We start from the raw sequence: 18,222 nt of genomic DNA, 5'->3' as shown, positions 1-18,222 counted from the left end.
AACACAGCAAAGCATCCTTTTAAAACCTGTATCCGCATGTGGTGTTCTTGGTACTGTCCAGCCTGCCACCCTTTGGGGTGCACGAGAAATTCTATTTCTCAAACAAACAAAGTTTCTCAGTTGTCCTAATTTGACAAAAACACCATAAAAAGATCTTTTCTTTTTCTCTCAGATGTATTTGAGTGAAAATTAATTCATTCCAATCAAGTGGCTTTTGAGGGGTGGGTGTGGGGAGGGCTAGTTTTAAGCAGCTTCTTTGGCTGTCTTGGAACTAGATTTGCAGACCAGGCTGGTCTCAAACTCTGTTTGCCTGCCTCATCCTCCCAAGTGCTGGGATTAAGGGCATGCATCACCATCACCAGGACCCAGGTTTTAGCTCAAAGTAAAGAAAAGAAGTCCTTGAAGCTATTAGTTCAGTTGGGGATTCAAGAGAAAGAGATGTTTGTTTCACCAGTCTTCAAATGCACTCATGAACCAAATGTTTCCCGACATAGAATGTTGCTAGAACTTGCTACGTCACCACTCACAGAATACAGTTTTACACACTCTAGATGTACTACGTACAGCCTCTTACCAAATGAGTCTTACCATTCTTTTGCTTATGGATTCTGTTAGTAACAGGGATATTAGTGGTGACAGTGGGTGATGTAGGAGTAGAAGGGCTTACAGTAGCTGCTAATGAAGATGAGAAAGAGCATCAAACAGTTAATATAGATAAGCAATCAACAGCCAATATATGAAAATGCATAGGTAAGTTGAAACTACGTCATGCTACTGAAACAATAGAGTAAAAACTTATCATGCATAAAATGAAGTAAGGCTTTCTATGGTACATTAAAAATCAGTTCGATGTCTTTTTAATTGTGAACAATTGTGTTCATCTTAATTCAAATGCATTGTGAAAATGCTTTTATTCATTAAGGGAAAAACAGGGAATAAAAGAAGAAAAAACTGAGTTTCTGGTCCTTTAGTCCATATGAGTACTTAGATACATATATTAAAATAATAAGAAATAATGAACTTTTGAAACATTCATATCAAGGGCCCTCTGTTCTATTTTGTACAACTATTTCATAACTGCACAGAGTTCATGGAAAGAAACAAACGATGTAATATTTCCTGGGGAATCGATTAGGGGTAATATTCACGTATCTTAAAAGGGAAATCTAAAAATAGAGTATTTTCCTTACTCTGTCCATCTTTATCTCACTTCTGACCTATCACCTTTGTGCCATGATCATTTTAACAAACCTTTTGTGGAAAGGCGTAGCCATGATTCTCATGTGGAACACAGAAAATTTTACTTTTTCTTAGAGGCATTTAACATGACAATGGATGGAAACAGGTCACAAAAAATTAGAAGGCAAAATTATAAATTTAAGGCAATATATTTTACATACATATGTAACTATATATTATTAACATCCAACTTCTTAGTACACAACTTTATTCGCAATATAATCATTAGACATTAAAATAATATTAACTCAGTTAATATTAACATTAGCTTATTTAAATATTTTTATCTTAAGATTTAAGTTTTATAAATAACAAAAATTGCTTCACATCCCCATCTACAAATATTTTTTAAATAATTCAATATAAGATTTTCCCCTCAATTTATGGATATAAGTACTTCTTCAAAGTACTGCTTGAGTGCCTATCCAAGATGTGTGCAATAACCTTTAGATGAAACATGGAGAGAGATGAAATCAGCCCTTACTGAGCAGCATGCAATTGTTCACATTTAGAAAACCAGAGCTTTATGGAAATGTGGCCAGTATGGCCAATGTGTCCTGATAGCACATTATCTCTGCACCCACACAGCTACAATACACCTAGAAATTCTATTTTGCTGTTTCTTGGTTTCTAGGTAAAAATTAAGATAAAAAAAAAAGCAGTGACAACTACAACATCTCAAATGGCAAGTGTAAGAACACAAAAAGGTTTCAGAAGATGATGTCAGCTCCCTACCTTGACAGAGAGTCCCCAGATCTGAACAGTTAGTCAGCTCTGCCGCAGGGAATGGGATCAGGTAGGAACCTTGGTCAACACAGAAGCATATACAAACTTAAGTTGTGATTTGCTGATATTATCCAGAAAGTAAATATTATTAATCATGTAATTGGTAAAGCAGAAAGCCTTAGGGAATCAGCTGACAATGCTCCAAAATGAAAACGTCTTTTAATGGGACTGTGCCTTACTGTCCTCAAAAACAAAATTGTACAAGTGAAACTGCTCTCAAGATCTTGAGCTCAATTTTTCAGTCATGCACACATGAAATGAAGGAAGCACGACTGTCCCTCAAAGTTAGGTAAAACATTTGAGGCATTTTTGAATAATGAACTATGAGACTGAGATAGTAATTCACATAAAAATATAAAAAAATAAAAATTAAAAAAATATGAACATTCAGGCTTCATTTCAAATCAGAAATTGGGTAATATGAATTACTCATAATTGCAGATTTTGGGGGTTTGTGTTTGTACTCTGCAATTCCAGAAATACCTTCCTGTGATTTCATGTCAGTCTTGTTTCTTTTGACTTCAACCTTGCATTAATTCCTCCTCAACAGGAAACAGACACTGAGCTGATATTTTTTAGTAGAAATATCTGTTGCTCTAAATCTTCCTGTGCTGATTACAGGCTGAACTTATTGCACATAATATGGCACTTGAATAAAGACATAAGAATTAATTCAAATATATACATTATACAAATGCACATGTATAATATACTATATATTTTTGAAAAACATAAGTATAGTGACAAATTCATTCTAATGTCTAAATATGTGTCCAGCTTTCCCATGGGAATATTATGTAAAGGCAGAGCACGTGCATGATTTCACAAACTACGTCTAATTAGGTAAGTGATATATACAAGCAGAAAATATCTCAGCAGTTTAATGGCATCTAGGGAGGTACGATTTCCTCTTTCTCAGATGCCTCAGGCTCAAGGAATGAATTGTGACACATCAGAAAAAAAAAAGGCCAGCTGTCCTACAGGCAGGTCTATGATGTGACATTTGCTGGCATTAAACTACTTCATAGTTTCCTGAAATAAACACAGATACTTTCTCTATAGTATATGAGATACAGAGGATAGAAAAGTGCCTGATGCCGCATCTACTCTCAGAGAGGCACCAATGGAAGCTGGCCTTACTGTAATGTCTGCCCAAGTGACTAGGGAAGAGTTTCAATGGTGGTAGTGGCCCACAGGAAGCTGTGACAGTGGCATAATGAGTAGAATGAACAGGAAACCCAGCACATAGGCACTAAGGTTGCAAGAGCGCTGAAGCAACAAGAAAGGACTTCTGAAACACGTGCCAATGAGGCACTGAAGAGCTCTGGGAATACACTCATTGGCAGCACTGTAGTAGATTCATTACAGAAACATGTGGGCATAATCAGCTATATGTCAATGTAGCCTGTGGAAGACCTTCTGGAATACCACAGCAACACTGTTGAGGCTCTCAGTCTTTCTCCCAAAGCTGAGTTCCATGCATAATAGACACGCATGCACAAGCCTCACTAAAATATTACTGAGTGCATTATGAATGACAGCTAAATATCTGAAATCTTTTTAACAAGCAATTGGAATAAATGAAGGGAACTTGGTGAAACCCTAGACTACCATTTGAAAACAATTTTTGATGTAAGGAGATGCAAGAAGGCAAAATTAATATTAATCTTTCGGGTCTCACATCATAAGTGTCAAAAAGACAGGACTGAAAGAGATGGATACAGAAATAAGAAGACAGATTGTGTCAGATTTGGTGACTAATTGGAAAGAGGAAGAGAAAGGAAAGAATAGAGGACAATTTGCCAGTTTCTGACTTAAGAAACTGGGCATGATGACCTCATAGGTAGAAAAAGGAGATAGCAAGAGCAGGATTATCTTCTGTTATATCTGACAAGGGAAGTCACTTGCCTGTAGGACATCTATAACGTACACATGAGAAGCTGTTTCTGTAAGGGACCAGTCAACCAAAGTATGGGTTTGAGATGAGAAAGGGATCAAACTAGCTATTGCTATATTTACGTTTCCAGTGCAGAGATTTGGGGAGATAAGAACTGCTCTTGGGTAAAGTGGCCTCCATGGAATTTAAGTAAAGGGAGTTGAATGGAGGGTGTGGCAACGTAAGTGGAACTGAACAGTTGAAGTGATAAAGACTGAAAAACCTTTAACTCCACTGTACAGGAATCCATGTCAGTCTCGTGGGAACAATGAAACTCAGACTGCAGAAGCTTGGAGAGTGAATGCAAAAAGAGGAAGCCTGGTTGTGCAAGGAAGCACAGATAGCACAGGGAAGTTTTGAGGACTGAAAACGCAAGCAAGCAAGCAAGCATGTACCCTGGGAAAAGCTTGTAATGTGGAGTAGTGGGGGAAAGGTGGAGATAGAGGGAGAACCTTATCTTGGGAGCTTTCTGCCCTTTGTGCATGTCCACTATTCTCAGGACCCAACAACTACACATTTTAGAAAAGACTTCTGAAAACTAACAAGGCTATCAGAATCGTGATTGGAGAAATCTCAGCCATTGTAACCCAGCACAGTGGAGACCCTTGGATGAGGTTCCTGTAATTCTCAGATTACACACAATGCTGGCAGTTCAGGGCTCCTTTGAGGCTTCTGGAACTGATATGGTATCTCTCCAAGACAAAGAGAGATAAGGGACAATGTTGTGGGAAAGAAGTTCTTGGGCTAACTACATTTCCACTGTAGTATATCTAAGAGCTCAGAGTGGGAATAAAGGAAAATGTCAGAAGAGCTACGATTTAAAACAAGATCTTGACCATTTTATCAGATTCATTGTATACATTTCAATCTGTGGCTTCCTTACAGGGGAAATTGTAAACATTTGTTTCTGAATATTTTAATTAGTTTTTCTTTCTAGGGGAAGGTCAAGTTTATCAAATTGCTAGTACTGTATAAATACTGAATAGTTGCTATTGTGTTACAATCTCATGCAGCAACAGAAATTACATCTGATTTTTTTTTTTTAGTGAAAAATGGCACCAAAACAAACGCCATAATTTAATTAGAAGGAAATTACACTGGTAAAGGAAATCTCATATTATAAATATGTGGGACTATGTAAACAAATACAAAAAGTAAATCCTGCTGGATGGTAAAATGCCATTGTAGTTTCATCCACTCAGGAGGTTGAAGCAGAATGATCACTCGAGCCTCCAACTTCAGGCTAGCCTGGTGAACACAGCAAGATATAAATAAGTAAATAACCGAAGCACACAAAACTCTTCATTTCCACTCAGGTGTGCTTTCATTGCCCAGTTTTCTAGGCTTATAGAATTGGGCAACTGTAACAAAAGAGATAAAGTCTTATTTCAGGTCAGCGAGTTGTCAATCATCAGTGTTGCTTATGGGATCTCTGTGTGCTCTCTAGCTTCTGAGTCTGCTCAAAGGTATTTAAAGCTTGTTTGCAAAGAAAAAAATTATAGTCACATTATATACACAAATGAAAAGAAATCTTGAAAATGAGGAGTTGGGACTCAGCAGAGTGTTTGCCTAGGACCCATGAAGCCTTGGGCTCCACTAAAGTAGCATGGCAACACACATCCTAGTACTTGACAGGGGGACACGAGAGGATCGCATCAGGCTTTTCCTTGGTACATAGGGAGTTTCAGACCACCATCAGTTAGGGATCTGTCTCACAGAAGGAAAACAGGCAGTTGGTAAAAAAAGTTTTCCATGTTTCTCTTTGTTGATATTAGTAAGATGAATTTCATAAACAAATTATTATAATTTTACAATTTTTATTTTTTATATTTTTCTCTTTTTGTATTGTGTGGTGTGTGTGTTACCTATATGCAGGTTTGTATGTACATGTGCATGGAGGCCAAGAAGCTGATGGCAGTTGAATTCCTCAGTCATTCTCTATCTTATCTTCTGATGAAGTTTCTTATCCATCACGGAACTCACTGCTTCAAGTACACTACCTAGCTAGTATGCCCCAGAGAGCCCCTATTTCTGCCTCCACTGCTGGGATTACAGGTTTGTAATTATAGGTTTTTGGTGGGTGTCAGGATCCATACTCAGATCCTTTACCATCTTTCCAGTCTTACTTTATAACGTTATTATTATTTTGTGTGTACAATTATTTCTAAAGATCATCTATGCTCCTAATGAGTTTGAGCACCCTCAAAAAATGTGCTTGTCATGATAAAGCAATTATATTTTCGGTTAAAAATGATCTAATAATTTAACAAAGGTGAACTCAGTAATTTGCTGAGCATGAAACTAAGGACCAATAATTGAATTTTAGAGCTGTGAAAGTCAGGACTGTAATTTATTAGTTACTTATGAGAAGATGAAAATTAGAGAGTGATGGGTTCTTAGTAATCAGGAGAAAAATTTTAGAGCTGAGAACTAAAGTGCATTGAAAAACCCACAAAGAGTAAAAAAAAAAAAAAAAAAAGTCCATAAAGACTAACACAAAGTTGGGTACTTACAATTTATGTCTTATCTCTACATCCACAGTCACTAAGACATGGAAGTACTTAAGGAATCCTGGATAAATAAATATAATTTGCTTGAACTTAGCTATTCATTGAGTTATACTATATCACTCCTCAGGAAAGAGCAGTAATCAGTTAAATAAATAAAACCAGCAGGGAAAGTACTGTCTGTTCTTTGTGAAAATTGATGGGCATTAGCTAGTGTCTAAACTGTATTCATAACACAGGCAAATACTTGTACCTATAATTAAAGGGTCAGAAAAGGAAATGACCTGTTCCTGAGGGTCACAAAGCTGGACATATTTAAAAACTGTTCAGGGAAAAAAAGATGTTAGAAGGTCTAAAAAGAACTATCGATAATACAGCATTTGTATCAGGAAAGAGCTGACAAGATTGACTGTGAATTTTAAAAAGACAAACCAGCTTAATTTTTTTTTTTAAATCAGACATAGTCCCCAAATACTTAGAAAATAATGGGAAACAAACCAGTGTGATTATAAAAGTGTTGTATCAGATATTAATGACTTTAGTTTTATATTTAAATGTGACAGCGTATTTATATACTAAATGTAATCTGTTCCGTCTTACCTCCTTACTTTCTTTCACTTTATAAAATTTATCCAGGAACACACAGATGGAAAACATATTCATTTTCTACCACAAGTGGATACTAGAATAGTCAATACTTGGCAAACATTGCCAGTCTACTGGAATGCAAGGAATGAGATTGCACTTTCCCATTGGTTACTGTACTCACTGAAAGCTTGTGGAATTATGACCCTAAGCAGCAATCACAATATTTTCTGGGGCGGGGGAAGGTTAGAATGTTAATAGAGCACACTTTATTTTTTTTGATTATTGAAGTTTTGCTTAACCAACAGGGTCAAGATATAATCTTAGGTACAGGTATTTCCTGTCAGTTAATAAGTGACTTGGATTCTTCAGCCCCAGGCTGATGATTAAGCAGCAGGAAATTCCTTCTCCCACCAATCCTCCTGACATGCACAGCAAGACATCTGGGTGGGGGTAGTGTCACCCTGGAATGTCAAGATGACTGCTGTGAAGTTAATGGGAATCAAGTGCATCGAATCTGTAAGACTATGCTGGTCTTATGATGAAATTGTTCCGAAGACTTACAGCTGACTAAGACATGGGAGGACGCATTTGATAGGTTCTGGTAATCTTCAGGCTTTAGGATGAGAACCTCAGAGGCAGTGTTTTAGAAAATAGAAGGAATGCATGATCTCACTTATGTGTGGAATCCCAAGAAGTTGAAATCATAGAAATAGAGTAGAATGGTGATTCACAGGGGGTGGAGGGCAGAAGGTGGGTCATGGGGATGAGAGATTATCATCCAAAAACTACAATCCCAGGAGTAATGAGTTTAGAGGATCTATTATGTTACCTAACAGTTGCAGTTGGAAGTGATGTAGTGTATGCTTGAACTTGCTCAAAAAGGACTGACAATGTCACCAACCTCAGTGTTCCTTCCCTGAATGCAAAACACTAAAAGGAAATTGCTAAAGATTCAACGTTTTCTCACTATGAATACCTGACTAAGTATTATGTATTAGCTTGAATTAGCCTCTTTACAATGTATATATCAAAACATTGTAATATGCAACATAAATACAGCAATTTTGTCAATCAAAAATAGTATTAATTAATTAAAATTTTTAAAAAGTGAGATTTACAGGCATAAATTGCTGATGTGTGTTAGCCTCAACAAATGGTCAGTTATATGCTTCATTTTCCTCACTATTTAAAGCAAAAGGAGTGGTCTAAATTGAGATCTTCAAACTTAGATGCCAGTCAGATTCAGAAAGTAAGCCTAAAGAAGAAAAGCAGGGGGGGGGGGGCAGGGGATACACAGGTGTGATGACAGCTGAGGTGAATTCCAAGGCCTCTTCAAAGGAATAACCACAACTTCACTCTAGCTGTGTTATCCATACAAAAATACTAGCCTGGCATTTGTGTTTGCTAAGAAAAATGGATAATTCATATTATGTGAAATCTAATCTTTGAATGTTAGAAACAAAGTCACCCTTGAAGCATAATGTGTTACAAATTCAGGTGAAGAACACACATAAGTCTGTCAGCACCTCCCCAGTCGAAGGGCTTCACTCCTTCCGGAGTGTCTTTTCCACTGCTGTTCAAAATGTGAGTTCCAGCAACTCTTGGGATTCTTTGATAGTTTGGAAGCTCCATAAACTTGCTCATGAACATTGACAGGAAATATTTTAGGATGATGGAACTTAGAGGAATTGACAGCAGATATTTTAAGATTCTGAGTCATGCTATGTCTGTCATTATTAGACAGTTTGGTTCTTTTAGCATAATTGCAGCCACTTACAGTACATAGATCCATGGGCATAGCTGTGTTCCTATAAAACTTTATTTATAAAGCAAGTTGTCTGCCATAAGCCTTCCTACTTTGCCAAGCCCTGGTCTAGCAGATTTTTGCCAAAGTCACATATAAATTCTTTTGAGTAGTGGGCCTCTCTCTTTAACTAAAATTTATGTCATCAACACCTAAGAATCAATGTTATGCCATTTTAAATTGATAACAGAGCCATTTTTGTGGGTGTTTAAGTCAGTCCTATAATAAAACAGGATTTCTATGATTAACTTGTATAATATAAAGAATACTGAATAGAAGTCTACTTCAATATACTTTTTCTTTACATATAATTATTTCTCTAAATAATTTACATTTGGCTATTTCCAATGTTGTTACAGCTAAGTCTCCTCAAAAGCAAACTGGGAAGGAAGAGTATTTGGAATGAACCACTAATGTTTGCTGTAAAATAAAGAGGGATAAAAGTTCAAAGAAAAAAATGATAATTCAAGATTAATCAAAACTTTCCATAAAATAGATGGCTGGATATTTGATCTCTCTGAATAAACACTGTCCTACACAGCATGTGTTTATTTAGGTAATGCAACTGAAATTCTTTTCTAGAATGATAAAGATCAGTATATTATGGTAAGATTTAGGTGAGTAGAAATTACAACTTATTTATTAATTTTTTTATGATTCAAATCTAGTGCCAAGGTTTTTAACTTGTTCAGTCATTGTGACTGAGTTGTTAGTGATAAATGGATATTTTGTGACCTAGGCAACACTTAAAAATGGCAAGCTCACTAAATAAGCATGGCTAGTCATCAAATGCATGCTGTGAATAGCCAAACTGGTAACAGCTTTAAAGCTAAAGAGCTCTTAGTGATGATTCTATAAATGCATATGTCTACATAATTTCTTAATGATGAGCATTTTCACCATTCAGTGATAAAATCATGAAGAATGTTAATTAACTTACCACAGCTCAGGTTGTTCTCAGCTTTCAGAGCCTGGGTTGGGATGCTCCAAAAGTCATTGTGCCAGTCTACCACATTCCCGGACATACTACAGCTGAGGTTGGAGAGGGCTTTCAGATCCATCGTAAAATTCCAAAGTCGAAAGTTATAGATGCTGCCCTTTAGAGAGGTGATTTCATCTCTGTCAGAGCCCAACAGTAAAGTCCCATCCCCAGGTATGACAGTGCTGATGGTGGAATCGCATGGAACTATTTCATAGTTCTTTTTGAAATTTACACCAACAGAGCCCAGAATATTACTCCACACCAGACAGAGCTGCTCAAGGTTTTCTGCGAAGATGTCTTCTTTTTCCTTCACAGGTAATGCACTGCTCAACAAGCATCTTGAGCCAGAAATGGACAGGAAGTAGCCATTGTTGGCCTTTTCAAAACTGAGCCAGTGTGTGAGGGACTCATCTGAGTAGGAAAAAGCTATCCAGTCATCGTCTTCACTGACAACTTTGGAGCCTTCGAAGCAGAGTGTGAATGCACTGAGCTCAGGAATGGAGACACTTTTTGCAACTGATACCTGGTAAGCATCTAATGCCTGAGGTAAAATGACCTTTTGATTCCGTAAGGACACAGCAACTAGGAAAAAGCATAAAGTCATACCATAATTCCAGAATACGAGCTGAGATGCAAAATGTCAAGGGTCCCTCATTTTTTCTTGTAACTGACTTTTACTTACTCTGTAAGCCTTTGTTATCCTCTTCTCCATCTGTCCTCTGTCACCTATCTCTTACCAATGGTCTCACATCAAAAATAACAACAACAGGCAGTGTCACCCAGTTCATCTTTAATTATGATTTTATCTCACAATGAAGTGACAGCCATATTGTTGTTGTTTTTTATCTCTGTGCAAAAACATTAAAAATTAAGAAACAAAATTCCAGAATTAAGAAAGAGCTAGTTCCAGCTCTATCAGAGCTGGTGAATTTGTTTGCATATTATGAATTTTAAAGATATGCTATTTCTTAATTACTTTCTGAGCACAAACTAGCTCCACTTTTAAGTAACAACTGCCTTTTACTCTCTCAAATATTTCCCGGCAAATCTCATCCCCTCAGAATTTCTGTGCTGCCCCCTCCCTTTTCCTTACAAACTAATTTTCTGTTTGTCCTCTAGCAAATGTACTTTAAATGAAACATCTTATACATCCAAAATAAAACAATTTCTAAATAGAGATGTTTAAAACTTCTAGTAGGGCAATATTAGAATTATAGATTTTCATTATTACCAGTGGACTCCCTCCTTAAAAAATGCAGATCTGTGCATTTGACATACTTGGAAGGCAAAGGCAATCAGATCTCTGTGAGTTCAAGACTGACCTGATCTACTTAGCAAGTTCCAGGCCAGTCATACCTACAAATTAAGACCTGAGCTCTAAAACATAAACAAAGAAATGAAAATAGATGTTCTGCAGACAGTCTATAATTCAGCTCTTTTGAAACCAGAGTTTGAATCTAGTAATTCTAGTTTGGTAGTGAGGATTCTCAGAGACTATTAATACATTCTCACCCTTAAATCCTGATCCTGACCATTCACAAAAAAGAGCACAGTTCTGTCCTCTAGCCCTGGTGTTTTCTGCAGCATATGGTAAATGGAAGTAGGATGTTGGCGCTGCCTGTGCTTTACATACCTCTGATGTAGCTGGCATTGAAACCTTTCTTCTGGATACTAAAATCACTTGAGAAAGACACATACATCTCATTCACACTTGAGTTAAATGACAGGCCTTTGGCAGTTGCTCCACAAAATTTTGTCGAGTTGTCTCCTTTACCAAGGGACAATGAGTCATAGATGCAACTGGGAGCTTCCTCAATGTCAAAGTCATTAAACGTTATCTGAATGATGTAGCCGGTAGGAGCTCGGATGATCCACGAGCAAGACTGTGTGTTAGGATAGTCGTTAGGGTAGCATGGAGAAGTAAAGGTCCCAGAAGGCTTGGATAGGACCATCCTGCAGTTGCCACATCCCCATACTGTTGGTCATCAAAGAGAGAAAAAGAGGGGGAGAGAAAGGTTGGGGTTAGATTATGTATAATAAACCAAGACTACTACTTACTGGGGACAGTCAGACAGTAAACATTAAAAAATGAAAATTAAGTGGAAATAAAAGCATCTCAAGGAGAAAAAGAAATGCCAAGATTATTTCAAAATGTAAAGACAAACAGAAAAATTGTAGAGAGCAAAACTTGAGGTCCTGAGAATGCAGTGAAGCATAGAGGAACACTTTCATGCAAGATGAACAGGGGCCCTTTAGGTACCACACATGACAGATGATTTCAAACAGTTTACAAAGATAAGGTCTCTTCAACAGATCTCACAAAAGTTTATTGAGAATTCTAGGAATCTCTGCTTCAGAGAGACACTTAAGATGGGAAGAAAGGGCATAAAACCATACAGATAGAGCTCAATATTATGAACCATGGATATATTTTTTTTTCAAAAAAACATTTTCAGAACATTTTTTGAAAAAAAATATGTTGAATTATTTTTCAAATTGTCATTTTTCTTTTTATTCATACACACTTATGTGATTGTCTCATACATTCAGTAAATATTTATTGAGCATCTATTATATGATAAAAACTGCTCTATACAGAATATATCAAAAAGGAAAACAGTCTTTATATGAAAGGTTAACACTGCATGCTTAGATCTAAAGAAAACAATAGTAAAATATATAGAAACATGGTGTGATAGTTAGTTTTAATTGTCAGCTTGACACAATCCAGAATACCCTGGAAAGAGAATCCCAGTGCAGGACTGTCTAGAACAGGATGTGGGCTTGCATAGAAACTTATCTTATTATGTCAATTGAAGTAGAAAAACCCATCCATTGTGGGTAGCTCCATTCCCTAGAGAGGAGATACTGGACTGTATAAAAGAATGGAGAAGGAAGTCCATGCCTCTCCACTTTGTAACTATGGACACAATGTGACCAATTGTCTCAAGCCCCTGCTACTTCCCTGCAAGGATGGACTATCACCTGGAACTGTGAGCTAAAGGAAATCCATTCTCTCCCAAGTAGTTTTGTTCAGGGTAATTTATCATGGCAACAGCAAACACAACTAACACAAATGGTGATAAAGGTGGGAAGAAGAATAAACTAAGGGAAAGATCTATGGTATGGTAAATGAGATATAGTACAGTTCTCTAAATAGAAATTTCTATTTAAACAAAAATCCTTTTGAAGTTATGGCACATGCATAAACACTCTAGGAGATAAACAATTTGGTCAAAGGATACAGCAAAAATAAGACCCACTGTAAATGAATTTTAGTCTCTGCCATTGAACTATCATATCAGTTCCACAGGCCAAAAAGACTGGGATCAGTCTTTATCCTCCATTGTACTCCATTATAGTCTCAATGCACCAGAAGAACTCACAATCCATGTTAATTGAGTGAATGTATATAAGAGAGTCTTGTTGGATAAACAAGAAAATAATATTATAGCATTGTTAGTAAAAGAACATGGAGAATATTTTTGGCTTTTCTGAACTATGGCCTGGATACCAGATGGAATGAGAAAAAAGTCTCTTGTGTTTCCATTTACAAGTGCTTCTTCAGTTAATCTTCAGGCTTTAAAAATATTTGTATAAATAAGAATAACAATTTTTGTGTGTACAACATTCTAAATAAATAACTAGAAAGCCAACACACAAATCGTCAAATAATAATACTTTAACTGTGCTGTGTAAACCTTTTAAACTCACTGTGCTTCTCTCTCATTTACTGGGTGAAGTAGAATGACTAGGTTAGCTGCCACTAGAGAGTGGCAGTTATTACGCATGTCATTTATTCTTCTTTGACACAGTGATACACTCAAAGGCTGAGATGTGTTAGGCCGCTGAAGTTAGGTTTTTTATTCCCCACGATCAACTTGTGTCACACTGTTTTGTCAACTCTGTTCCAGTCTGTCTAACCTTTTCTCTGTTTTTCCAGAGTTTCCAATACCTTGGATAGGATCGAGGACAGAAGGCAGAAAACAAAGTATTGTTGTCAAGTGTCTGCCAAAGCTTTCTCTTATCTATGCCCAGAGCATCATGTTCCACGTCTGTCTTCATAGCACTACCCCGGGGAGGGTGTTTTACTTCTACTTGTGGGATAATTTGCTGTCTGCCTTCTCCCATCAGTCTGCAAACTCAACGAACAAAGGCTACTTACTGGATATGTTAGCCAGGCTGCTGGAACTATTCCAGGGTGTTCCTGACACATGAGGCGTCAGTAGTCAAATTTGTAGAGACATGAAAGAATAGCTTAAATGAACAGAAATGTGTCTGAATTAAAGAACAACTACACCCAGTGTACAAAAGTCAAATGAATTGTAAGCCTGAAAAACAGGTGAAGAATATGTGGATTGTGGCACGTCCCTGGACAGGGTTTTGGGCTCTTTCTTGTAAGTAATTCATGCATAACCTGAGACTAAGAAGACAGTGGCTCTCAGACAAGTTTAGTTTCTTTTCCTGAATCCTGAGCTCACAAGAGAAAGAAGTCATTCTAGCCTATAATTTATACACAGTAATAGACACCAGAGTTTATTTAAAAAAAAAAAAAAGAAAAAGAGAAGGAAAGAAAAAGTAAAGAAGCTAAGAGAAAAAGGAAAGGACTTAAAAACGAACAAACAAACAAATGACCTACAAAGCTTCATGCTATGTGAGCATGCAGACAGGGGCCGTTGTTTATCTCAGATAAGATACATTTTCATATATCTAAGACCCAAGTAATACACCACACTTCCTGTATCCATGTAACAAAATATTCCTTGAAAGGGGAATGGAGAGTATGAAGAATGAAAATTTGACCTGTAACACTGGCTTCATATCTTGACCTAGCTTTAAAAAATTATTCATGTGGTGTGTGTACTGAGGGGTGGTGGTGTGTGCCATGTGTGCATGCCACAGTATGGCCAAGGAGGATAGAGAACAACTTTCCAGACTTAGGACTCTCCTTCCACTTGTGGGATTTCGGCATTGAACTCAGGTCCTTGGTCTTGCATAACAAGCACTTTTATCCACTGAAACATCCTGTTAGCCTTTGACACAGCTTTGTGCCTCAATTTAACCTGCTTTGCACCAGAGATAATAAAGAACTTGTATCCCTTCTAATATTATTGGGAGGATGAGATGGATTAATACTGTAGCATCCTGGGACTTGTGCACAGTGTGATGTGCTAATATTTAAGTCAAATATTATTTTACTACCATTGCTACAAAACAAAATATGTGTATCAATAATTTCCAAGAGTTAAAATAGCATCCACCTTGGTAGACTCTTTATCCTTCAGGCAGTCATTGGGAAATGAGACAAGTAATACAGCACTAAAGGGAATTAAGATAACTTTAAAGCATTCTTCCATGTGACCAATCTATAGTGGCTACACAGCATCTCCAGATGCTGTGTATAGACATTACTTTAAAAGATGGAATACCACACAAGGAACTTTAGCAATATGTTCATTAAAGTCACAAACTACTTTACTATAAATGGCTTTTGTTGTATATTTTCTCATTCAGGATTATAACAATGGTGGGAGTTATTCCCACCTACATCATGATTGAAATAAGTATCACTCGGCTTTTGTTGTATATTTTCTCACTCAGGATTATGACAATGGTAGAAATTATTCCCACCCACATCATGATTGAAATAAATATCACTAACAGAGATTATGTAACATGTACTCAGGGAGGCAGAGGCAAGCAGATCTCTGTGAGTTTGAGGCCAGCCTATTCTGCAAAGTGAGTCTGGGACAACCAAGGCTGCACAGAAAAAACCTGCTCAACAAAACAAAACAAAACAAAACAAAACAAAAAACATTATGTAACATGCTCAAGCTCAACGTTATAGCTCTTATATGAAGCACAATCAAACTTGAAACCATTTACTTTGAATATGAGCCAAGAGTCTTTCATGGAAAAAAAATGATGGATGCAATGAGAAGATACAGAACAGAGTAGAACATGGTAATAGAAGCAATAGTGGGAAAGTTGGAATAAGCTGTGTCATTGATTAGACTGAGTATGTTTTCAGAAATTCACTTGAAATGTTAGGTAGTCTAGAATATAGTGGTTTTGATTTGACTGTAGGTAGAATTGGCTAAATAATTTCTTAATAGAATACGTCATAGTATAGAAATCAACTAACATTCCTCATGGAGAGCAGCCTTGCCAGGCAACAGAGGAAGAAGATGCAGGCAGTCTTGATAAGACTTGATAGGCTGGGCTCAGATATTAGGGGAGGAAAGCTGCACCTTTCTGAGGACTAGGGTAGAGGAACGGGGGGAGGAAAGAGGGTGGGATTGTAAAGAGATGAGGGAGGAGGCTATGATCAGAAGACAGAATAAATAAATTAAAAATAAGTAAGCAAATAAACAATTAATTAATTAATTTTAAAAAAGAAATTAATTTGTCATGGGAGACCTGCCCTTTTCTAAAGAGAAATAGAGGTCAAGTGGATGAGGGGGAAAGAGGAGAAGGGGAAAGGACTGGAAGAACAAGAGAGAGGGGAAACTGTGGTTGGAATATAAAAAGAAAATAAAAACAAATAAAATATAGTTTGGGGCTGGGGAGAAAGTGGTCAGTGGATAAAGTGCTTGCTATGCAATCATGAGGACCTTAGTTCAATTCCTCAGCATCCATGTAAAATGAGCACAGTGGCATATATCTGTAAATATGTAAGAGTCGGGGGCCTACAGACATGTGGATCATGGGCTGCATTGGTCAGTGAATCTAGCTAAGATGGCAAGATTCAGGTTCAGTGAAAGATGTTACAAGGTGGTGAAGTCAGAGGAAAATTCTGAGCATCAACTTCTGTCCTTACCATATGCACCAGTGAACACCCCTATGTACATATGCACATATGTATACAGTACACACACATATGCATATCCACATATATACATGTACAACCCACACACATGTATCAATAAATTAATTTATTCTCTTATAGAAAAGTCTTTTTAAGTAGATATTAGCCTTATAATATAAGATAAACATACTAAAATCTGTCCTAAAAAAGCTAAACAACAAGGAGGACCTTAGGGAAGATGCTCAATCCTTATTCAGAAGGGCAAACAGGATAGACATCTGAAGTGAGATAAAACAGGAAATAGGACAGGAGCTTACCACAGAGGGCCTCTGGAGGTCTCTACCAGCAGGGTATCAAAGCAGATGCTGAGACTCATAGCCAAATTTTGGGCAGAGTATAGGGAATTTTATGGAAAAAGGGGGAGATAGAAAGACCTGGAGGGGACAGGAGCTCCACAAGAAGAGCAACAGAACCAAATTATCTGGGCCTAGGGGGCCTGCAGAAACTGATACTCCAACCAAAGACCATGCATGGAGAGGACCTAGATGCCCTGCTCAGACGTAGCCCATGGTAGCTCAGTGTCCAAGTGGGTTCCCTAGTAATGGGAGCAGGGGCTGTCTCTGACATGAACTCAGTGACTGGTTCTTCGATCACCTCCCCCTGAGGTGGGGACAGCCACAGAGGAAAACAATGCAGCCACTCCTGAAGGGTCAGATGGAAGGGGAAGAAGACCTCTCCTATCAGTGTACTGGGGGACAGACACAGGAGGAAAAGAGCAAGGGAGGGCAGCAGGATTGGGTGGGGAAGAGGAAGGAAGCTACAGCTGGGATACAAAGTGAATAAATTGTAATAAATAATAAATAAATAAAAATTAAAAAATGTTAACCATTGAGGGGGCTTTAGTAAAACTATGATTAATATATCTCCTTAAAATCTACCCAAGTATAAGTCTCCAGCTCACTATGTTTTCAAAGACATACAGTAATGTGTTCCCAACTCTAGTTAATAATGAAAATGTTTTCAGATAATGTAAATAATAACAAACCAAAGCCTAAACTTAGGTTTTATGTGTATACCTAAATAATGCCTAGCAATAACTTTTCTGTACCTAACAAAAGGCTATTCTTCAGTTAATCTTAAATAAACTCATGAAACCTGTATTTTAATGTTTTCCTCAAATAGCATTTGTGTATAGATTTCATAGACATAACCTTTTAAAACTTTTTAATGATACTTATTCATATCATTTGGTATGTGAATGTGTTGTTGTTTTATGTATGTGCAACAGCTATGCACACAGTGCCTGTAGAAGTCGGATGAGTGTATTGGATCACCAGGAACTGCAATTCCAGATAGCTGTGAACAACCATATGGGTGCTGGAAATAAAACTGTGGTCCTCTGAAAGAGCATCAACTGCTTTTAGCCATAACGCCATCTCCCTAGTTCCAGTGAACATTAGCCTAATGTGTTAATTTTCTTTTTCTTTTTTTTTAATTTTTTTTTTTTTTTTTTTTTTTTTTTTTTTTTTTTTTTTTTTTTTTTTGCAAAATACATGAGGATCTTTTTATTAC

General features: G+C 37.1%; 1 protein-coding gene across 1 annotated transcript in view; it reads right to left on the bottom strand.

The window, feature by feature from the left end:
* Adgrg6 (adhesion G protein-coupled receptor G6) overlaps nucleotides 1-18,222 on the bottom strand; it is a 144,020-nt gene that overhangs the window by 50,908 nt on the left and 74,890 nt on the right. Inside the window, exons 3-5 of the mRNA XM_055627730.1 lie at nucleotides 11,476-11,817; nucleotides 9,801-10,424; nucleotides 1,975-2,043 (exon numbers count right to left, since the gene is read on the bottom strand). Of these exons, the coding sequence (XP_055483705.1) occupies nucleotides 1,975-2,043; nucleotides 9,801-10,424; nucleotides 11,476-11,817 (1,035 nt within the window). The remainder of the gene's footprint in view (nucleotides 1-1,974; nucleotides 2,044-9,800; nucleotides 10,425-11,475; nucleotides 11,818-18,222) is intronic.

Source organism: Psammomys obesus, unplaced genomic scaffold (assembly GCF_907164565.1).
Source record: "Psammomys obesus unplaced genomic scaffold, mPsaObe1.curated_primary_1811, whole genome shotgun sequence".
Classification (NCBI taxonomy): Eukaryota; Metazoa; Chordata; class Mammalia; order Rodentia; family Muridae; genus Psammomys; species Psammomys obesus.
The sequence above is the reverse complement of the archived record's forward strand: the minus strand, read 5'-3'. Positions and strand labels throughout refer to the sequence as shown.